Source organism: Coloeus monedula (assembly GCF_965178545.1).
Source record: "Coloeus monedula genome assembly, chromosome: 6".
In the NCBI taxonomy this organism is placed as follows: Eukaryota; Metazoa; Chordata; class Aves; order Passeriformes; family Corvidae; genus Coloeus; species Coloeus monedula.
The window spans coordinates 41,692,319-41,715,729 of NC_138786.1; the positions used below are offsets into that span (position 1 = coordinate 41,692,319).

The 23,411-nt window shown below is 50.5% G+C and overlaps 1 protein-coding gene across 1 annotated transcript; it reads left to right on the forward strand.

The window, feature by feature from the left end:
* Positions 1-5,484: 5,484 nt before the first annotated feature.
* On the forward strand, positions 5,485-22,127 carry JDP2 (Jun dimerization protein 2; the record flags this gene model as incomplete). Its single annotated transcript, XM_082283109.1, has 4 exons — positions 5,485-5,616; positions 16,295-16,518; positions 21,004-21,108; positions 21,942-22,127. The coding sequence occupies exons 2-4, from the start codon at positions 16,318-16,320 to the stop codon at positions 22,125-22,127; spliced, it is 492 nt and encodes a 163-aa protein (XP_082139235.1). The 5' UTR covers positions 5,485-5,616; positions 16,295-16,317.
* Between the last annotated feature and the right edge of the window lie 1,284 nt (positions 22,128-23,411).

Below are 23,411 nucleotides of genomic sequence, written 5' to 3' on the forward strand. Positions count from 1 at the left end.
GTGTAGCAATAGGGGAGGGCAGACAGAGCCAAGGAATTGCAGACTTAGATCTTACTTCCATCCTGACTAAATTGTTGGATGCTCATTAAGGATCTGCAGGCCCCCATCTACCTGACTGGCTACATTGCAGCAAGAAATTTATGGTTCACTTTCTCTGCGAAGGAAAATCATACTCTTGGAGCTGCTAGAAGTTACGGAGTGTTTCCTGCTGTAGGAAATAACAGCAGGACGTGGATTTTCAGAAAGCTACGAGCACTGTCTTTCACAGGAACTTCTTGATGAGGCTAAGAGGCCACAAGGTGATTTGTGCTGGCACTGCTGAAATACTGCAGAGTAGAAAGTGTGGGTCCTGAAGGCTCAGAGCAGTCTGTCTCTGGGAGCCATGCAGGGGTGCCTTTATAGTAGAATTAATAATAATAATTCAGACAATAGTGAGTCTGGGATAGACCTTCAGCTGGAATATTCTATATGCTTCTAATCACCCATGGTGGGGAAAATAGGGGAAATAAGGCAGATAAAGAAAGTTACTCAAAAGGTGAAACTTCTTCCACGAGTGGGGTTTGCAAGGAACACAACACGTTAGTTTACAGAGAAGATATGTCGGGAAGCGGTATGAATTAGATAGAATTGTAACTTTTTTAGAAATATGTATTTTTCAAAGTTTAGGCCAATGCCTAGCTGACAAAGATAAGAAGGAAATTCCTGTTTGAAGAGGTTATTCCACAACTGTCCAACATAAAGATCATTTAACTTAAGGATCTGGCGCAGTCAAGAGACAAGCTCTTGCACAGCATTTGCCAGCCCTGGTATCTAATCAGTCCTATTTTTATAAACAAGCAACGTGGGGATCAATCAGCCCATCAGCCTGTATGGCACTGTCTGACCGCTGTGGTAGTGACCACTCAGACCTTAGCACTGACACCAGCCCAGACACAGCTGCTTTCCCTCAGTGACTTAGAGGCAATTTACCATCCACTCACTCCTACTTCTTGTGTGACTTTTCTCTTTGCTTCCCAGTCCAATTCTGCAAAATGACTGGAAGTAATATTTTCTAAAAATAAAAATAAGACTAGAAATGAGTTAGGTATTCACAAAAGGAACAGTTAAATCAAAACTCTGTTGTGGCCAAGAGGACAGTGTGACATGTAGCCAGAGGTGGCCAAATGGCAGCTATGTCTTTATTCGTATCACCACCATTCTCTCCTGCAGGGTGAAGCTCTTTCTTGCTGCAGATAGGTATTGTAACGTGGCTTACACAAGTATGAATGTGCAAGTCCTCAGTCACATCCTTCAGTGAATGGTTTTCAGAACTGGCCATCAGAATTGCATACTAATACTGAAGACAAAGATCAGGAAAAAGGGGAGCAGATTCATGAAGATTTGGGTGATTAAAGTGGATGGGTAACAGATGAAATGCCCTGTTTTATATAACAAATGTTAGATGGCAAGTGTGGGAGCAAGGAGCAGGTCTGAGGAATCCCAGTTAGGCAGAGACACAGCACAGCTCTCTCAGCCTCAGTGGATGGGAGAGGATCATTAACCCTGTCAGCCTGCACAGAGAGGCAATGCCAGAGAGAATTTTACGTGTAGGACATCGATGTGGCTTTATATCTGCCAGGCATGTCCCACGTGCATGTTGTAGTGCTAGTCAGCCCTGAAGAGATTGCAGAAAGGAGGTGAACTGGGATGGCTAACATCCTGATAAGACTTAGAATATTGATTAATTTCAAGCACATAAAACTGTGCTTGGACATGCAACAGAGGTGTTTAGGTCTAGAGTATCATTGGCTTTCTTGGCTGAGAATGTCCCAGTGAGGTTACTGTGAGCTCATCTCTACTAACAGTGGCATCAGGAGGGTGCAGAGGAAAATCAAAGGACTACCATTGCTGGGGTCTTAAATATGCTGTCAGTGCATTTGGACAGGACACATTAAATGTCAAGGACCCTCAGGAGCCTTGTCTGTGCTGTGGCTCTTGTCGCTGTGCCATGGACAGGGCTGTAACAGCAAGGGAAACCTGGCAAGAGGGACCAGTACTGACTCTGCCTCCCCTGCCCACCTTCAGAAGACATGGGCCTGCCCCAGGGCAGTGTCTGCTGCTGCTGTGAGAGAGCCACCAGACAATCCAGAAGAAGGGTGAAAGAACAAGGGTGGCTACAGTGCTGTTTTGTGGTGTCCTGGCCTAGGCCTGAATCCAGCTGATGAGCTGCACAGCTCATCCATGTGGAGAAGGCAGAGGAATGCATGCTGGCAGGCAAAAAGCAAAGATTTTCCTGAGGACTGGGAGCAACTCCTTTGCAGTCAAACTTCTCTGCTAGTGCAGCTCTGTTTTGCTCTAGAGTTCTCTCTGTTCCTGATACCTTTCTGGCCCCAATGTTGTGTTGCAGGGCTGTGTTTCCACATCCATGAGCCTTCACCTTCCACACACTTTATTTTGGACAAAAATATGCAAATCATCCCTTTCATCTGAAGAGAAAGCCATCTGCCAAGCAGCAAGGTACTGACAGCTTTTTATGTTCTGTGCAGCGGAACTTTTGCTTTTTTCTCTCAACAGCTCCTGTCTCTATTGCAAATGCTGCCATTCACATTTGATTAATTTGTCTTTGTCAGCACGTTTCCACAGCAGTGGCAAGACTGACCAGCCCTGGTAGGGCCAGACGTGTTTATCTGCATAATTTGGCAAACAGCCTGTTGTTGGTGACTTTTTTGTTCACTTTTACCCACTGAAGCCACAAATTCTCAATGAATTGTTACGCCTTTTCAAGCCAAAATGAAACTATCTAAAAACTAAACATATTTGGTGTTTACATGAGGCAAAACCCAGCTTGGGAAAAGAACAGTTCAAGTGCAGGCGGCTGCAAGAGCAAGGAAAAATTCCCCTGTGAGACAAGAATTCCCAAGTAAAGAAAGAATGATGCAAGTTTGTCCCTTTAAACATGTGCGTAAGCACTGTCCCAAACAAGGATTGCTTCCCTGGAACCAGCTCTTCAGTAGTTAAGTTAAATAACTGACTTGGATTATTATAATAACAGAGGCTCACCTGCCTCCAGGACCTGCAGTGGGGAAGAAGGGAAGGAAAGAAATGTAGACTGATGGGTTCTCCTCCCCACCTCCCAACCTTCTTCAGCACAGTCTTGAAATCAGTGCACTGCAAACATTCTGCAAGTGCTGGTCTTATACAGAGCGGTGGATGTTGGATCCCTGCTCCCATCCTGTGGAGGCTGCCTGGGAGGAAAGGGGCCAGTACTCAAGGCTGAGGCAGTAGATGTCTATGTTGCAATGAGATCTCCCAGCTCTGCCCACCAGTGAAAGAAAAATGAAAAAGCTAAAACCAGCAGAAGAAAGAGCAGGGAGAGCTCTGTTTCTTCCAGCCCCCAGCAAAGAAGGGGAAATGGCACTTTCCCACCTTCCCCAGGGCAGGAAAAGGATGCAGGAGGAACCATGTGCTGGACTGGACCTTGCTCAACCAGGTCATCAGCCTCTTCTGAAATTCCCGTGGTTTGTCCTCTTCCCTTCCCTCAGGATGCAGCAGTTGTGAGGAAGCTGCCATGCCCTGAAGGCAACTTGTCTGATTTGCTAGAGAGAGATGTTGTTTGTCAGCCCCATTGGGATACCTGTATCTTAAGGCAATAGAAAAGTCTGTCCTATCTGATGTAGAAAAGTGAAGGAATGCATATGGAAAAACATATATCGGTTCACATTTTTCCTTTCCCCCCAGGATGAGGTGCCAAGATTAAGGAAATACTGGGGTTGTATGCAAAAGTGTATAAACAGTATTCTGCCTCTCTGCAAACAGAACAAACAAACAAAAAGAACAACAGCATGAGAAGATTAGGAATGAAGATACATGTGCAGTGTCCTGCCAAGCCAGGATGATACCTATTTCTGTAGGACGACTTGGGCAGGTTATATCCTATATTGAGCACAGCATTTCTGATCCTCTGTTCTGCTCAGTCACAGATCTCTCCAACTGAATTCTCTTTCTACTACTGAGGTACAGGTGGAAAGGACAAGGCTGGAAGTGCTGATCGCAAGACCTTGTAGATGATGAATAGTGTGAATCCTCAGTTGTGAAAAGAAATTACATTGGTGAATGCTGAAAAGAAACAATGTCTGACAAGTCGGGGGAAGGAAAACAAGGTAGGGTAGATGGTGCCTCTCTGTGCAGTTAGGTGGGTCAGAGAGGTCACTTAGTTGGGCAGTGCTGCTCAGCCCGGTGGTTTTTGCCTTTCCAAAAAGGAGCCTTTCTGTCCTGAAATGCTTTAGGAGCAACAGCCCTGCAGCATCCAGTACCTATGGCAGGTCCAGCATGGCCCTCCAGTTGTGCAAAGCTTTGCTTCCCAGAACAGTTTTGCTGATGCAGCTGGGAAGGGGCCAATGTTAGAGAGAAAGAGGAAAGAAACAAACACAAATCAATTATCAGGAAGGCCCCAGTCTGTCACCTGCTCCACCATCCCCATCTGATATGCAGGTGCTAGAACACTGGGCAACATGAGTGTGCCTGTGATTCAGGCAATGTCCCTCGCAGACGTCCTGCTGACGATAAGGGAGGAAAAAAACCCAAACAGCTGGTTACTCTCCAAGCCAGTCAAGGGACTGGTGGAGCTGGGGCTGACAGCCCTTGACCCTTGTATGAGGGAGACGGTGTTGTGTGGGGCATGAGCAGGCCAGGCTGGGGGAGGGATGAGATGAGGAGGTTCTTGCCTCCCACGGGACAGTGGAGTGACCCTGCAGCCCTCCCTGCTCCTGTGCCTTTGCTGCCCCTGGGTGAGGTGGGCTTGCTGCTGGGGAGCACTGGATACTCTCTCTGGTCCTTTGCCTCCTTCTTCCGAGGCTCAGGCTCAGGCTCAGGCTCAGGACTGCGGAGCGGAGGCTCCGCACAAATCGGGCTGGCTCGGGCACGGCTGTGGCGACACCGGGCCGCGTCGCCGGGACTGGCCGGGACCGTGTCCTGGCGTGCGCCGGGGAACGGGAGCGACGTGGAGGAGAGCAGAGAGTGTGTGGAGGGGAGCAGATAGGCGGAGCGCGTGGAAGGCGCGCACCCGGTCGGGGGGTGCGAGGTCACGGGGCACCGTGGTGCGGAGGGGTCAAAAGGTGCCGGAGCGTACCGGGGATGCCGGCTGCGAGGGCAGGGGGTTGCCGAGGGGTGGCGGGTGCGGAGTCCCGGGGTGCAGGATGCGGAGATGCCGGGCCGTGAGGTTGCCGCGCCGTGCGGTGCGGGATGCCGAGGTGCGGGATGTCGGGGTGCCCCGGCTGGTCCCACCCCTGCGCGGCGCTCCCCGCCCCGCGGCCCCGCTCCCCCGCCCTCCCTGACGTGTGGCGCTGGCAGCCCGGCCGGTTCCGCATTCCCGACCCCTCCCCGCAGCCCAGGGGCCGCTATATAACCGGGGCTGATGCAACCCACCCCGCCGCCTGCCACAGCCTGCGGGAGGCGCGCACCGGGGCGGCGGGTGGTGGCGGGCCAAGGCGCCCCGGCGGCGGCCGGCACCGACATCGGCACCCGGCGGGGCCCGGGGGTCGGGGCAGCGGCGGAGGCGGCGGGGCTGAGCCTGCAGCCCGCGCCCGGCCCCTACGGCCGGGCCCCGCGGGCACCCCGGCAGCCCGGTCGCCCTGCACGGTGGGTGTGGGCGCGGGCGGGGGACGCGCCGGGCGGGCCGGGATTGCGGCAGGGGGCGGGCGGCGGCGCGGGGCTCCGCGGGGGTGGCGGACAGCGGCGACGGGGGCTGGGGTGGGGAGCGCCCGGAGGAGCATCCCGGCATCCCGCGGCAGCGGGCAGGGTGCCGCTCTCCGGGCGGTCGGGCGCATCGCAGAGATGCGGGGAGACCCTGCACGGGGGGCGGGTACAGCCGCATGGGCGGCTCAGAGCAGGGCTGCTGCCCCCGCACCCGGCGACGCGCGGGGGCTGGGGCTGCCTCTGGGGGTGCCTGGCTCTGGGCTGCTGCCGCACTGAGGAGCTGCGGGGCGGCGGGGGCCCCGCTTTCGGGCGCTCGCTGCCTCCGCTTCACCTGCCGGCCGGGCGCGCAGGTGAGGGGCGCGGGCTCCCTGCGGCTGCCGGCCCGTGCCGGGCAGGCTGGTTGTCGCCAGCCCTGTCTCCAGCCCGGGAGGCCCGGGGAAGGAAAGGGGCCCTGGAGGTGCCCCCACCGCGCGGTCCCAAGTCCGCTTTAGCAGTCAGGCATGGAGTTGAATGGAAGTTGCATTCTTTTGCACGCTCTGCTCCAGGAGGCACTTTTTTTTTTTTTTTTTCCATGGAAGGGAAATAGGTTTTAGAGCAAATTGGGGGAAAGGGAGAAATACCAGGGGAGTAAGAGCCACATTATGTTTCCATTTTCCTTTAATGAAGGCCCTGTGGAGGTGTATTTGAAAACACAGGGTCTCCTATGCCTTCAAGGAGGGTGAGAACACTGTGCTGGCTGGTTCCAGGGCCATATGCAGCGTATGGTGGCCAATGAAACAGGGCCTGGCTCGTTCTCTTGCTTGTCTTGGCAGCCTGCTCCATGGCTTGCATTACCAGCCCTGGAACACAACCACTGCCAAACTCTGTGTGTGTGTGTGTGTGTGTGTTTGGACTCCGAGAGCTCAGCAGAAGCAAATGCTTCTGCAGCTCACACCAGGATTTTTTAGCTCGTTTGGAGAAAACTTGCATAAAAAACTCTGTCTGGAGGCTCTTGACAGAGTCTGCCCTGGAAATTTGTTGGTAAAAGCTTGTGTGAGGGCATGTGGTAATGCCAGTCTTTGGAGTTTGGATTCTTAGTATGAGTCCTAGTGATTTAAAAATGCAAAAACCTGCCCATCTAGGGGATAAGCGTGTGGGTGCAGGAGCTGCCATCCATCCCATTCCTAGGTCATCCAGTGATTGGTTGCCCCTGGTCTCTGGAGTCTGGGGGATCTGCTGAGTTTGTGTGCAGGTTATTGCCTCTGCTTCCTTGTTGAGACACCTATGGATGCTTTTCCTGCATCTTCACAGTTGAGTATTTCCCTCCTTACAGGATGCAAAGGTCTCTGTGCTACATTCCTTGCCAAGGAAGAGTAAATACTCCCTCACACCTCTTGCCTCCTCCTGCTTGTGTCCCAACTGCTCAAGCAGCATTGAGCATCTGCTCTGTGGTCTCCTCTGTGCTAGTGTTTGCTACTTCAGCTGCATTGCCTGGGCCAGGTACTTGGCAGCATGCAATGTCTTGAGTGTGAAGCTGTAAGAGGCCCTTTTCACTGCAGTGGCTGTTTGTAATGGGCCTGGCCCCAAGAGCAAGGGAGGCAGAGCCATGGTGAGGCATGGACCCCTTGCCAGCATGCGTGTCTCCTGCAGTGCCAGTGCAGCAAGGAGGGGGCACTGCAAACCTGATGCCGTCTGTCTTTGGCTGCATTTCTCTGCTTGGACTGTCCAGAGTATCCATCCAAACATTGCAGGCTATTTTAACATGCAGCCAGGGAGCTGAAGGCACATAGGCCTCTCAGCTGAGCAGTGCTGTTGCAAACTAGCCAGAGCTGGTCTTTATAAGGATTAGAGGTCTTTGTGGATGACCCTGGTATTCAGGGCATAATTTTGAGGAGTTTGTAGGGGGGGTGGGGGCTCTCATCTCTGAGGCCATCCTTGGCCCCTGAGGGCAGAGCTTTGTACTGGAGCAGGATTGTCTTCTTGAAGAAGATTCTAGCCCGGACCACATGTGGTTATGGAAGGTCCTGGGTAATTTCAACAAGTCAGTTGTTAGGCTGCAGCTCAGACACTGAGGTTTTCTCAGACCAGGATATTCCTTCCTTCTCAAATCCCTTTGAGCTGCTCCAGGTACAAATAGGATAGCTTTTACCTTCCTGCTCTGTACTGCCGTCCAGTGGGTGGTGCAGCCTCAAATACTTAATTGCAATCTTAATAATACTGTGATAATTAATGGCATTTTTTTACAGTTATTGCAATTAGCTATTGCAATAGGGGAGCCTTGCTGTGGTAGGTGCTGTACAAACCCCTGCTGTCACAGGTTGCTTGCAAGTTAATCGCTGCATTGCAGTGGTGGGAGCAGCTAAACTAGACCTTTTTGCTGCCTTGTGCAGGTATGGAGGAAAATGCTCAGGGAGGAAGGACTGTGAGCTGACTGCTTTGCTAATGGCAAATGGGGATTATTTCTAAAGCTGAGGACTGGAGAACTGCTATACCCCCACCTCATAAAAGGGATAAGAAGTCAAAGCATTAGGCAGGTGTGAAGGCCTAATGGTGGGACTCATTTGGATAAGGGGCTGCAAAATGGCATTTCTGCCAAGGAGATGCTGTCTGCTCTGGGCTGTCCTGTGTGCACAGTGTAGGAAGCTTTGAGCTCTGCTGGTGGAGAAGAGGAGGGAGGGCAGCAGGGCTCTCTGCATTCCTGTTTTTAGAAAGCTTTTCATAGCCTTCTGTCTGTGAATGACTCGGATGTTCCTTCTGCCAGCTAGATGTGCAGGACTGAGCCAGAATGTTCCCACTTGTGAAATAGGTTTAGATTCCATCTCCTGAGGAACAGTTCTTCATAGCTCCTTCCTCTGTTCAGCATTGTGGCCCCCTACTCACTCTGTGTACAGGCGGTGGGAGGTTACATGTATGGGTGTTCACAAACCCTGCAACTCTTCTCCCACCACATGGGGTTGCCTGTGGGAGGAAAGGAACAGCAAGAATGGCAGCTTGGAGTGTCTGTGGGAAGGGCACAGATGCATCTTTGGACCTGCAAACCTAGGACCTGGTTGTAGGAGCTGTCTCTCCCTCCTGGAATGGAAATGGAGTGTGGAGGTACTATGGTGAGTAGTGAAGTACTACAGTGTCCTGCATTCTGAGGTGGCATGCTCCACCTCAGTGCACTTGGTAGGCCATGCTGTGACCATGCCTCTAACTGGTCTTTAAACAATGGGGAATTTCTGTGATGCCATAAAACACTAAGTAATGTTAGGTGCTCGGTAAAGAGAGAGCATGCATGTTTTTTATCCCAGTGTGTGTCACTTCACCTTTTCCGTATGCTACAGGTGGTGGGTTCCTTGGCATTAACAGGTTCAGCAACTGAATGAATGAATACACAGTGGCTGTTGTTAAAGTCCATATTTACCAGAGCTACTGTATGGGTATCTGAAAAGACTGGTTACCCCCAAAGGGCTTGTCTGCTGCTGTGTTCTGATGTTTGGCAAATAACTTTGATCACTACAGTGCTTGGCACTGGCACTGCAAGCTACTGCTTTTAACAGTGTGGAGCAGAAGCAGCTAGACAGAAGATATGACTTGCTGTAAGGTGCTACTCAAAACCAAATACATCTAGAGCAGATAGCAGTTGTGTGGCAATGGGAGAGTATTTTAGACAGCAGAAAAAAATCTCTAATTTCATGGCAAGGTACTTGGGGCACTGGGGATATGGGGTAGTGTCTTTCTGCCTTCATCATGCTTAATGTGGTGCTCACTGGGGCCTGGACCTTGGAGTGGAAGTGGAAGAAGGTCTGTAGGCTTCAGACCATCAGCACTCTGCAGTCTTCTCAGACAGAAGAGTCCAGATGGAAAAAAACAAGTGGCTCAAAGCTTCAGAGAAGGACTGATAGCCAACTGCCCTGTCTTTGTTTAGGAAGTTACATTCTTGGGGCATGAGAAGTTGGGTATGTCAGGAAAGGGTTTTCATATAAATCATCCTTCTGCTCACAGAAGCAACTAGATGGTCAATGTATGACATACAGAGGTAACTTGATAGCCAGGAGCTAAAAAAAAGTTTAAAAATGGCATCGTTGAATCTAAGAACTATAAGTTGTAGTGCTGCTTCTGATCTCCAAAGCAGAATTATTATTCCCTGTTGGCCAGGAGCAGAGGAAAGGCCAGTTGCTGTGACTCGGGTGCTCCAAGACAGTACATACAAATGGCAATATTGTGTTAGGTGCTAACACACTGATAAAGACATCAAAGATTGCTTGCATGGTGGTTTACAGACTTCAGCAGTGCTCTGATGTGTGGCAGCTGACAAGCAATGGCAGGCACCCAGGCTGAGCCTGGTGAGAGAATACCAGACAAGCATGGCCTTTATTCTGCAGGCAGCATGGAGAAGGGCTGGGAGGACACAGTATGCCTTCGTGTGGTGCTTAACATGGGCAAAAGAGAAACATGCTGGTAGGTACAGAGTGTCAGAATCTGCTGGCTGGCTATATTAGATGCTAGACTGGCTCTCTGAGCATCAGAAGCATATTTGGATCAACCATTACAGATGTCAGCACACGTAAAATAGCTTATGTTGTAAGAAACTGTGATGGTATTATAGACAGCAAAATTGAAAATAAGGCTGCAAATAGCCCTCACTCTCACCAAGGAAGCTGACACCAGAGATAAGGCAGTAATGGCAATTTTAATTGAAGTGTGACTGTCAGAGCCTGCTTTGGGATGTCATGGTTGTCTCTGCAGGATGATGCTCTTGATGCAACAGCAGCAGCTGCATTTGGTTTATAAAGAAACAAACAGTGCCTCTGGATAAGTGAGGATGCATAGGATGGTGAATACAAACTGAGGCAGTGTATGTGCAGGGAATTGAATGTATGATTTCAACACAGGTAGGCATTCCTGTGCCAGTTTTAGTCTGTGGGTAAGAATAGCAGTGAAGAGGTGGCAGGAGGGGTGTGAATACAGGCTAGCAGCTGGAGTACAAACCCCCAGGGATACTGGGTTATATGAATTATGCCTACGCACGTTAGATTTATGCTGTAACTGCTGTGCAAACAGCAGCTTCTTAAAAAAAAACAAACCTAAAACCAAACAAAGAGTCCCCTGAAAAAGCAGCAACCAAATCAGTATGGGAAGAGAAAAAAACCCAACCCATTAAAAAAAAAAGCCCAAGAACATGAAGATTAGAACTGCAGGAGAAAGAATAGAAGGGTATGTGGGGACAGTTCCACGGAGGAAGCCGAGCAACTGTATGGGACAGAAACAACTTAGTAAAGCTTCTTCCCCCTGGATTGTGGGTTCCAGAAGATAACAGACTCTGGCAATAGGAGAAAAATTAAGAGTAATGGGTGCTGTCTTTAAGAAATATTAAATCAACCATTGTCACAGACTGCTGACCCTAAGGACATAATTGGGGAACAAAGTACAGAAACACTTGAAACTGGTGGGAAAGATGCAGCAAAACCAAGGTGAGCAAAGAAAGCTGTACTGTTGTCAGTTTTTTGGGGATGAGACTGCTGATAAAATAACTGAGTTGACTGAAGCCACAGGAAGAATAGTGCCAAAGCAAGGATGCAAAATTAATGCAATAGTTAGGAGGGTTTACAGACATTTTGGCAAGAGGTCAAGTCTTATGTTAGAGTATTTTAACCAGAATAAGGGAGTGTAGAAGCAAAGCTTAGGAAATACAAACTGAATTTTGACCCATGAAATCACATGTTGACCTGATTTTTGCTGCAAAGATAGCTGTTGAAGAGAGCATTGAATGGCATAAGCTACTCATCATTGAACTGAAGTTGTAAGAAAGCCTTCTCTGTCTCCTCATTCACTCTGGAGCATCTTGATATCATGGCAAAAAAGATGAATAGCATTGGTGTAAAAGGCAGAGTTATGGTGAATGTAAACTCAAGAAGCTGGTGTCATGCTGATCCAATGGTCATATGCAAGGCTGCACATTCTCTTTCCTCACTGTGCTGCTGTTGGCTTCATTATGTGAAAAAGCATCACTGATACAATGCATACAAAGGAATTGTGTGGTTCAAGTGTAGGACACCAGAAAACTAGGTTTTACTGAGGACACGACATTTCCAAGCTCGTGTAAGGAGATGTTGAAAGACCACCTGGCATTGAGGGAAAAAGGCTGTGTTATTAATCAGTTTTGAAAAGAAAAAAGTCTAATAAGAATCCCAACTAAAGCACTGTGTTAGAAAGTGAAGGAATACAGAGGTGAGTTGGTTCACGTGCCTTAGAAATGGCAAATGCTGCAAGGGAATATCCAGAAAGGAATTAAGAATTGGTAAGGCACCAGCTGTATTCACCCCATCCAGCAAGATGTGGCTGTTGAAAAGGTGCAACTTAAAGGTTAAACTCAGATCCTGAACTTTAAATTTCTGCCCTACCATGTGAACATGGTACAAATATGCTGGAGCTATAGGTAGGCACGTCCATGTCTGCCAGGGCAACGGCCTTGGGAAGAAGACCAAAGTATTAAAAAGAATTCCATGCTCTGGCTTTTTTTACATGATCAAAGTACAACTTCTTACTTCTGGCACTCACCAGAAAAGAATGGGAAAATATGTGGGACTTGGGATGAAAAGAAAGTTGTCCTTATATTAGGAAGAAGCAAAGGAGTGGAAGAGACTTGGAGTTTGTTCAAGTTTAAGTCCCTCCATCAGCAGGAGTGACAGTGCCTGGGGCTGAGGGCCCTCAAGAACTGGGGAGATGATCTGTCACTGCACTCCTGCTCTGCAGAGAGGGATGGCACCTCTCCTCATTCCTTTTTATTTCCATGGTTATAGCCCTGCTGGGAATGGTGTTATGTTCCTCTCCAAGGTCTAACTCAGCTTGACTCTTGGCAGTTCTCAATGTGCTCCTGAGCTTTCTGACCCCTAAGCAAGATCCCACTTGTAGAAGACACTTTTCCCCCTTTCCACCTAGGTCTCAGCTCATCTTAATGTCCAGGTTTATGGTTTTCCAGAAGGCTTCTGGCACTTTGGTTTTATCAGCTTAAGATTTAGCTTACACTGATGCAGGTGTGATGTGGGCTTTGGCAGTGCAGTCCCTGGATCCAGGATAAATTTTCAGAGCACATTGGATACTTCACTCTCACCTGTGATGTGTGCTACACTGGTACGGAGGCTATTTCAAGGCATATTAAGCTACCAGATCAGAGACACAGATGGAAAAGATGTGCCAAAGAAAAGTGTTTTCTCAAATCTTTATCCACTTCTCCCCAGGGACCTGCCCCCGCCTCAGGAGTGCATGGGGGAGGGTGCTGAGTGGTCAGGTTGTCCCACAGTCTGAAGAATGGATTTCTCATTGCTCCTTATTTCATAAATTGCAGTGACCCTACATTCAGTCTGCCTGAGGACCTGGACTGTCTAGTGTGGGTACTGTCAGCTGCATGTCATGATGAAAGACAATTAAGCACAACTTTGCCAGCCAGGCAAGGGAGGGGATTGTTTTGCTTTGCTCCACACTGGTGCGGCCTCACCTTGAATACTGTGAGCAGTTTTGGGCACCATAATTAAAAAAAGACATTAAGCCATTAAAGACCATCCAAAGGAGGGCCACATAAATGGTGAAGGGCCTGGAGGGGAAAACTGCATGAGGAGTGGCTGAGGTCACTTGGTTTGTTCATCCTAGAGAAGAGGAGACTGAGGGGAGACCTCACTGCAGTCTACAACTACCTCAGGAGAGGCAGGTACCGATCTCTTTGCTCTTGTGACCAATGACAGGACTCAAGGAAATGGCATGAAGCTGAGTCAGGGGAGGTTTAGGTTGGATATCTGTGAGATTGCTGGTGAGGGGTGTGCAGCAGCTGGCCCAGGCTGTGCTACTGTTGGCAGGTGTCTTCCCCAGTGCCACAGCATGTCACCTTGGTGGCAGCATCAGGGAAATGGCCAGCTCTGCAGTGTGTACAGCTATCCCAAAATGGTAGACTGCATTTAACTCCACACAGCTCTGTCTTATGGCAGAGGATCCTGGGAAGAACCTCTAGAATCGCTGCCCCTTTGCTGTGCCACCTCATTGACCCAGTGCTTTCCTGCTGGAGAGGGACAAGCTCTGAGAAAGGTGGTAGGGATTTAGCCACACTCCCTAAATAACTTGTGTCTTCCTGTTTGGAGTGCAGCCTAAGGGTGTGATGGTGCTTATTTCTGGAGGGGTGAAGCATCTTAGCCATGTGTAGGCCTGAAAGGAAGGGGGAGGGAGGTAGTGTGCAGCTTCAGAGCCTGGCTGCACTGGGCATCTCTGGACACTGTACAAGATGTTGGTGCAGATTCTGGTACAAGATGTCAGTACAAGATTCCACTGCAGGTGTGTAATTACAGTTGTTTAGTTTAGAGATCGCTGTGGAAGAATGAACGCTTTGCATCAGTTTAGGTCCTTGCAATCTCAAGGAGTTGACCTGTAGTCTTTTCTGAGGTCAAGTATCGTTACCAAGTATTTTCTCTTTATTTTCTGTCACCAAATGGGCAGGAGTCCATTTCATCAGGTAGTAGCACTTCTCTTGAAAAGTTACTTGTCTGTCTTTCCTGTCTTCTCCTTTTCAGGCTTTAATGACCTTGTGCAGATCTCCTCCCCCCAGCTTCCTCTCCCTACAGCAGTGCTCCCAGCACTGCTCAGCACCGGCTTTCTCTTCCCTTTCTGGTCTCCTAAAGGATGACTGGAGCAGAGGGCTTGATTCCTGCTTGCCACCTCTTTATGTTTTCTCTCTTGCTGCATTTGCTTTCCTTGATCTGTCTCAAGTCTTCTTGGTCACAGCTGAGCAAACCCTGCTGGGGGACATCCCATGCTGACACCTGCACCTCTTTATTGGCAGATTAGACTGTATGACAGCTCACAGCTCACTGCAGCTTGCAGGCACTCTCTGCTGCAAATCATTCTATCTGTCACAGCAATACAGCTTGCACAGCACTTGTGCTGGAAGCTTGTGGAGCTCTGCCCTTGACTAGCCTGTATGCTTGTTTTTCCTTCCCTTCTGCTGCTTATCGCTGGTTCCTTCACATTAACAAATGTATTAAATAATCTCTTGGGTAAAGAGATGTGCCACTGCCAAGAAATCCTTGACTTCTCTGTTTGTTGTAATTAACCCTGTTCAGCCTTCTCCCACTGACTCCACCTGAGCAGGGTGGCTGGACCAGGCAATCTGCAGAGGTCCCTCCCAGCCTCAACTGTTCTGTGACTCTCTGATCCAGCAGTTCTATCTCTCATGCAGCTTTACTCAAGTTTTCAGCCTGGTACTGACACAGATTTGTCACCCTGGAATGGCAAGTGCCGAGCAGCTGTGGCAGCTGGCTTGGCTGTGTGCGTGTGGGTCGGCACAGCCGTACTGCCTGGGCCAAAAGTCTGGTATTGCCTGTTGCCTGGTCTCAGCAGATGAGGGTGGATGCTTTGGAAAGAGCAGGGCAAGTGTATGTTATCTGTCATTTAATGCTCTTCCTTGCTCTGACACTTGGTGCTATGAGAGCCTCCATGAGTCCCCAGCTGTTTGTTGAATCCTGCATTGTGACTGGTTCTTGTGGTTGCAGGAAGCTGCACACTGAGATTTTGGGTCCACTCCTTTAGCCTATTTCTTTCTCTTGACATTGCTGGTCCTTATCCCTGCTGTGTTGGTGCCTCCTGCACAGGGGCAGAATGGGGTGGATGCCTGGAGGCTCCTACAGTGTACTGGGACTTCTCTGGCTGGGCAGAGCAAGGCGAGCAGTGCATGCACACTGGGACATGTGGTTGAGTTGAAGAAGAGGGGCAAATGGCTGCTGTGTGGACAGAAGTTGACTCTGCATGTTGTAAATAGGTACATTACAGGTAATTGTGAGTGTCCCAGGCCAGTTACACAGCAGGGATTTACTTGCATTGCAGCCAACAACCATCTGCTCCCATGGCTTTTGCACTGATGTAACAGGTCCAGCTCTATGGAATTCCAGTTTTAGGTTTAATTTTATTATCTCTTTGCTGCTTGTTCTTCATATTTACTGATAACTCCCTTTCTCCTCCCTATAAACGACTTGCTGACGTTTGCCCTGATCCTATTCTCACTTTTTTTCCTTTCCTGATAGAAGATGACTTTTGAACCTTGCACCATTTCCCTTCCCCTACAGCCTTTGTTTCCTCATGTCTGTGCTGGGAGATGTTTGTACAGTGGAAGGTTTTGTTCTTGCAGTTTTATCTGTGGTCTTTGTGTGCTGTGTCCCAGCCCTGACCATTTGTTTTGAGCATGCCCAGAACAAATCCAGCCTAGGGCATATTATGGTCCTCTTTGTGCCACTTTCTTCTTCTATGAATAATCACACATTAATTAATCAAAACTCAGTTAGGAGCAAACCTTGATCTGCTGTACTCCAGAGAAAGGTGTCCACTGGATCACATCACTGTCATTGCAGCCAGCTCCTGTTCTTCTGGTGCTTTGCCTCTCAGGTCTCCTCCCTTCCTGATCTACACCTCTGTAGCCTATTCTTCCTAGCAGGATTCATATATTTTGGTTTCTATCATACAGATTCTACTTATTCTCTGCCTTTGTCCTTCCTGGGGGAGAATGTCTGCCTTCCTTGATTCGAACCCCTGTAGGTGATGGAACTGTAGCATGAGTTTGGCTTGTGCTGTGTCATGAGGCCCTATAGCTGGGTTGTAATGGGATGTCTGTCTCCCCCTGCAGCCTACGAAGCGGTGTCCCCTGCTATGATGCCAGGGCAGATCCCCGACCCGTCGCTGACGGCTGGTGCGCTGCCTGGGCTTGGCCCCTTGACAGGTCTGCCTGGCACGGCCCTGACTGCCGAGGAGCTGAAGTGCGCCGACATCCGCAACATCGGGGCCATGATCTCGCCACTCCACTTCCTGGAGGTGAAGCTTGGGAAGAGACCTCAGCCTGTCAAAAGTGAGGTGAGTATTGGGGACTGCTGGCTGCAGGTGGCCCTGTAGGGCTGTTGTCTGCACTTGCCTGGGTTTCCCTCCTGCCCATGCTTGGCTGTCGTACGAGGGTGGCCAGCAGTGTGTTTTATAAGCTCCCTGTTTGGTGTTGTGCATGCACGTTGGCAGCCGCTCCACTAGCGGCCTCTTCCCCCTGCCTGACTTTCTGTCCCTGGCTGGCAGGGGTAGCCCCAGTGTCCCAGACCTGACTGGTCCATTGCAGCCATTGGCAGCCAGCTGAGCTCAAGCCCTGCCTATGGAGTGGAGTCTGATGCAGCCAACATGTCCCTAGGTTGGGGCATGCACCCTGAGTAGAAGTCACACAGCCTGTCACCCGTGTCAACAAACCCTTGGTGCTTCTGGCATTGGTGGTGTCTCTCCAGCAGGGATGAGGTGTGTGGACAAGTGGTGTGGAGCAGTGACTCAGCCTGTGCTGGGAGCTGCCCCTGCCCCATTGCTTGGGGTGTGCCCTGGCTTCACCTCACGTTTCCTGGGATGGGGAAGCTGGGTAGTTTCTACTTGGTACCACAGGCTGCCATGTCAGGAGCAGGCTGAAGGGACTAGGGAGATGCTTGGACAGTTTCCCTTGTATGGCTGTCCCATGTGTTGGTTGTCCAGTCTTTGACTGGCTGTACTGGTGGTGAGTGTTTACACCTCCTACTGCCTGCAGATGGAGCTGGGAACCCACCATTTCAGAGGTCCCACATTGGTGAGAGTAGTGGCTGCTGTTAGAAGGTCCAATAAACAGCCTTCTGAACAGAGCATTTGCTCCTGCGTGAGGTTACCTTGGATGCATTATGAGGATGGAGTGATGTGTGTTCTCTGGAAGCATGAGCAAGGAGGTGCTAAATGATGTGAAAAGCTGCCTGTGATGAGCTGTGAGCTGAAGGGGGTAAAATAGCAGTTCCAGAGAGCAACCTGCTCTCCAAATGGTGCTGGCACTTGATTTAGCCCAATTCTTTTGGCAGAAGCTCAGCAGCAGCCAGGTCCAGAGCATCCCTGTTCTTTCCCCCCAGCCGCTTGAGGTGGACTCCTGCAGGTAGAACTGGTATGATGTAGTCCATTTGATCACCTTGCACAGGAGCTCTGTGCCCAAGAGAGTGTCCAGTCAGCTTGTGCAGCCTGGAGGTCACCTGGGAAGGACTGGGCAGCTCTGCAATGGCAGGAGCTGAGGCTAGGATAGTGTGGGAGGCCATCGTAAGGCCCTGGGGGATGCTAATAGCTTTGGTTCCTCTATGGGCAAAGCAGTCACGGATTTGCAGCTGAAGCCAAATTCTTTTCCAAGCTCTTGGGCTGGGTATTATGCAGCAAATGGGCTGCAGTGCCTGCCTTGCTTCATGGGTTGGGGAGGAAAGAGGGTGACTCTGTGGCTATGCTGTCTTCCTGGGTGCAGCTCCTTTCCTGGGGCATCTCAAACACCTCTGAGCTGGCCCTGCAACAGCTGCTTTTGCTTTTTGTGGGCATGGGTATGTGATGTCACTGGCATCTGTATAACAGGGACTGGGCAGTTCTGCCCCACAGCAGGTACTGGAATTGCTGAGTGTCCTCTGAGCCAGCTGTTGAGGCACCATGTGCAGGAAAGATAAGATAAAACCCACTGGCAGCCCCTGCACAGCTACCTTCCATGCAGCTGGTTCCTCCCCTGCATGGCCTGTGAAGCTGAGGAGTTGAAGACAGCAAATGGAGCTGCCCTTGGCAAGGCTTTGCAGCAAAAGCCGGAGGGAGCTGAAGCAGTAGCTGCTTATCCCATGAGTAGCCAAGAAGCTGCCCACGCATGGTTTTGCAATGCAGCCTGCAGCTGCTTTCCTCTTGCAGGGAGCTGGAGCCCGGGAATGCTGGGTGCCAGTGTGCCACTCTGTGTGGCTGCTTCATGAGCCTGGGAAAGGCAGCTCTCTCTGCTCTGCTGGGGGCACGAGCATCTCCTGGCATTGGGGTGTTTGTGCCTGGGGGCACACACAAAACCCACCCAGTGGGTGTTGGGTGCTGGATTCTCTTCAGGTTGATGGACAGCCACACTGGGCAAGCTGTTCTCCTCTTGGACAGGTGTGGACAGGTGCTGCTGGGCTCCTCCACCACTGAATCCCACCTGGGGTGCTTCCTCTGGGACTGAGCCCTGCCCCTCAGGCAGATGATCGCCTCATTCTCTGAGGCTGCTGACTGAAGCAGCTCAGGAGGCATCCCCAGACCTTCTACCCACAGGGATCCCCTGGAGATCAGCTGCTGAGACATGCTATTGGGTGATACATCATCACTGTCCCTTGTGCCTCTGAATAACATCCTAACCCTCAGCACCAGAGCCATGTCACCTTTTTGAACTGAAATCAAGCAGAAGCAGATAGGGAAAACCTGCTTTCTTGAAGAAGAGAACTTCTCTACCCTGAGAATTTGTGGATTCCCCATACCTGGAAGTGTTCAAGACCAGTCTGGGCTTTCAGCAACTGCTCTACTGGAAGGTGTACCTGCTGTGGCACAGGGGTTGGAACTAGGTGATCTAGGTCTCTTCCAACCCAAACGTTTCTATATTTCTATGAAACTACAAGAGCTGTGGTCAAAAAGCAGAGCCAAGAATTCAAGCTGCTTCTATCTGTGCTGAGCCACCTTCCTGGAGCATCTGTACTCCACCTAAAGGACACAGACCTCTGCTGGGCCCTCAGTGGGGTGGAGGCAGGGTCAGAAACAGGTCACTTATTCTGTAATTCTGGTTGAATGGACCAACATGGCATGGAAATGTCAGGTAGTTCCCAGGGCTGGTGCAGTTGCTGGTTGCTCTTCCAGTTCCTGTTACACCCCAAGATGTACTTTTGAAGCCAAGTTTGGGGGTGTTTTTTGAGCTTTGGAGCTGTGAGCACATTACCTCTCTGCACCCTCCTAGTAATCCTTGAACTAAAATGCCAAGAAGCTGTCTTAGGAGTGGATGGGTGGTTGCTAAATGTGCAGAGTGGAATTGCATCTACCCTGATGTCCACCTCCTCTTAATTTCTGTCAGGAAGCTTTGTAAGAGCTGGCAGCAGAATGTAGAGTTAGAGCCCTCCAGATTACTTCTGCTAACCTGTCACATCTAAGTTGTGTGGATGCAGTGTGAGCTGTCCATTTCTGACTGGACATGGGGGTATCAGTGCAGTTCTGATCCTAGTTCTCCCAAGTGTGGTACATTGGTGCCCCATGATACTGCCTTGGCAAAGGAATGGTGGCAGCCTGGCTTTATGGAAGTCTGTGCATAGTTTGTGCTGGCTTTGCTTAATATTTTATCCCCAGCTAAAATAGCAGCTTTGGTGTAATGCTTGGAAAATAAGGTAGAGAAGATGCAAAACCATTAGTGTTATAAAGCTCAGACACTGCCTTCTACAGCAGGCTATGTGCTGTGTACTGGACATGCAGCTTGCTGAAGCTACCCCTTCACCCTACCTTTGCTGAGTCCATGTTCTGTCCAGTCCTCGTGCATCACATTGGGATGTTTTGGTTAGTGGGTTTTGGGCTTGGTGACTGTTAGCAGTGTGCATGGTTTAGTGTGGATGATGGCACCTGCAGCCTTCATTCCCATCGGGCACTACTGGTGGGCCTGCATGTGGGGTGATCTTGTGGCCATCAGGTATCAGTCAATAGGAATGAAGCAGTTCAGTCTGACAACTCAAATTTCAGAGACCCAGGCAAAATGTGGATGAAGGCACTGAGCACCTTTTCTTCTCTATCCATATTACAAAGTATAACCTGATTTCACAGGGCTTTCCAACCCTCAGATTTTTCTTGAAGGAGCTAGTTTGGGTTCTTGGATGTAGCCATGCCATAGGCCATTAATACAGGCTTTGTACCATATGTCCATAAATACTTTGATTATGGGTTTCTAACCCATAGGGCCTATTGGCCTGGCCTGTGTGGTCTGAGTCAAAGAGCACAGAGAACTGAGTCATGGCGAACAGTGCAGGTACTGCTGTGTCCTGCTTCCTTACAGGGGATGCAGGACCTGTCCCCATCTTACTGTGGTGGCCCTGTGACTCAGTGCTGAAGCTGCAGCAGACAGGTATTGGAATGGGGTGGGCCCAGCTGGGGTATCTTCTGTGTTTTTCTGACTCTTGTCCTTGGCTGTGTGTGATGCTTTCAATGTCTGTGCTCACAGAGCTGAGCCTGTAGATGTCTGTGTGACAAACTGCCAATGTTTCTGGGAGGGGGCTCAATTCTCCATCTCTGCCCTCTCTCAGGGAGGGAGCAGCCCGGTGAAGGCTTGTCTGTCCCCTACCAGCCATGCCCTCAGCTGTGGGTACAGGTCTCTCTCTCTGTGTTCCCACAAAGTGGAGTTAGCAGCTGTAGCAGCAGCACACCTGGTTCCAGTGAGGATTAAGTCATGTTGCTGGTGGCCCATGACTGGGTGTCTGCCACATTGCCCTGCCACATGCTCACCCCTACCTCCTGCCCCGACCCACACCTGCTGGCTCTGATCTGGGTTTCTTTGTCTCCTTGTAGCTGGATGAGGAAGAAGAGAGGAGGAAAAGGCGCCGGGAGAAAAACAAAGTAGCAGCAGCACGATGTCGTAACAAGAAGAAGGAGAGGACAGAGTTCCTGCAGCGGGTGGGTGCCCAATCTGTCCCAGGGCACAGCAGGGACTTCCCTAGAATGGTACACCAGTTGCAGGCAACATTGCCTCCTGAACTGCCCCTCTGTGTCCCCTTGCTCCAGTGCCCATATCTGGGAAAATACAGCCCCCCCTTTTCATGAGGCTGTGAAGGTGGTGGCCATGTACATGCCCAAGCAGAGCTTACCCATCGTACCAGGGCTGGAGAGGGCTGGAGGAGGGCTCTGGGCTTGCGGTGAGAGAGGAATGATAATGTCTCTACCTCAGTGCAGGAGCAGGAGCACCCATATGAGTGTGGCACAGGATGGGGGCTGCCAGTGTGCTGGCCCCTTGACCTAAGTCCTAAAGATTTTCCCACTCAGAGGCCTGATGCTCACTCACCTGTGACCCCAAGGCCGAGAAACTGTCACAGCCGTTTTTCTGCAAACAGTGGAGAGACATGGGCAGATGACACAGCATGAGACAGAGAGTCATTTCACAAGGGCAGGTCCTTACAGATGGTGCAGGTGAAAACGTAAACATGGGTTTGTTCCCAAGCACCTTACCAGACCACAGAAAGCAGCCAGGCAGAGGTTTTGCTGGGGTACAGCAGACACCTGCCCCAGGTGGTGGCTGTGTATTTCCCTGTGATGGCACTAAGTAGCACAAGGCAGCAGGGCTGGGGATGAACAGTCTGGAGGGATGTGGTGCCTTGACAGGTCTTCAGTCTGCTCCCCTGCTGCAGGGGCTGAGGGACAGCAATGGGCAGAGGTGGCTTGTTGGCCAAATTGTTTCTTGTATCTTGTCCTGCTAGATAAAGTCACATGAGGTTGTGTTCCTGTCCTGCTAGGAGTCTGAGCGTCTAGAGCTCATGAATGCTGAGCTGAAGGCCCAGATAGAAGAGCTGAAACAGGAGAGGCAGCAGCTCATCCTGATGCTGAACCGGCACCGTCCCACCTGCATCGTGCGGACAGACAGCATCAAGACGCCCGAGAGCGAAGCCAACCCACTGCTGGAGCAGCTAGAGAAGAAGTGAAGGTGGCACTGGGCCAGGAGGAGGAGACAGTCGTGCAGGGTCTTCCAGGGTCTCTAATGTATGTACTGTATGAAGAATTGTGCACCCAGGCCTGGTGCAGCCTGGACCCAGTGGGCTTCCTTGGGAACTGTGGACCAAACATGGGAACAGAGAAGATCAGGAACCTGCCAACCATGTACTCTGAGGCTGAACCTGGGAGCAGGGCTGGTGGTGCCAGTGAGGGCAGCCTCCCTGTGATACCTCATCACAGCCCTTCAGCCTGCTCTCAGCTCTGGGACCCACGATGGCACAGCATGTCCTGCAAGGACTACGCAGCCCGTGGGTAGTGGGGCTGCAAGCTGAGGAGCGGCAGCTATGCAGTGCCCACCAGCACCCTGCCCAGAGGCTGCTGCCGCTCCTGGCGCACGCTCCGGAGGGAAACCCAAACCCAAGACCCACAAACACTTGATGCAGCCCCATCTGGTGGGCAGGCCTGTCGGGGCTCGGTGGCGCAGGCGCCCCCCACAAGCACACTCAGTATAATGTTTACAGCCCAGCTGTCCGTGTCGGCCGTGCTTTTGAATGCACATTTTTACACTTTTTTAAAGTATTTTTTACAAATTTTTTATACAGTGATCTCTATATGGATTTATATAATCACTAGATGTGATCCCATAGAAATGTATGTTATAATGGTCTGTTTGTTACAAACACATACGCCACAGTTATCTCCATTGTGTTACTTGTCTGGTAGCATCCAGCTCCTTTCCTGGCATGCTGGGAAGGGGGTCCAAGCTGCTCTCTGCAGTGGTGTTGCTACCCTCTCCATCCATGTATGTCCTTCATAATATTCAGTTCTGTATCTCTCAGTAAATGTTACCTTTGCGTATGCTGTCCTCCTGTAGCTCTGTTTGGGTCAGCACTGTGGCAGCATCTGCCAGGGCTGAACAGGCCAGGTGCGTTCCTGGCTGAGTGGGACAGTGGAGTGGATCCCAGAGCTGGTTTTGGTGGTTGTGTTAGCAGCTGTGGGCTGGGAGAAGTCACCCTAGAAAAGCTGGGAACCTTGGAGGCAGCTCTGACTATTGTCAAGCAAGAAGTAGCTCAGTGCTGCACAAAAGAGGATAGGCAGGCATGGCTTCCCAGTTGGAAAGGCAGAGGGAGACCATCTCATCCTTAACTGGTCCTTCTTGTTTCAGTCCCAAATACAGCAGTTTGAGCTCATTTCAGCTATGAGAAAAAGACAGGGGAGCTATCATGATGTCCTTTTGCTGGTGATCCTTTTGTGTGCCTTTGTGCTTCCTTCTG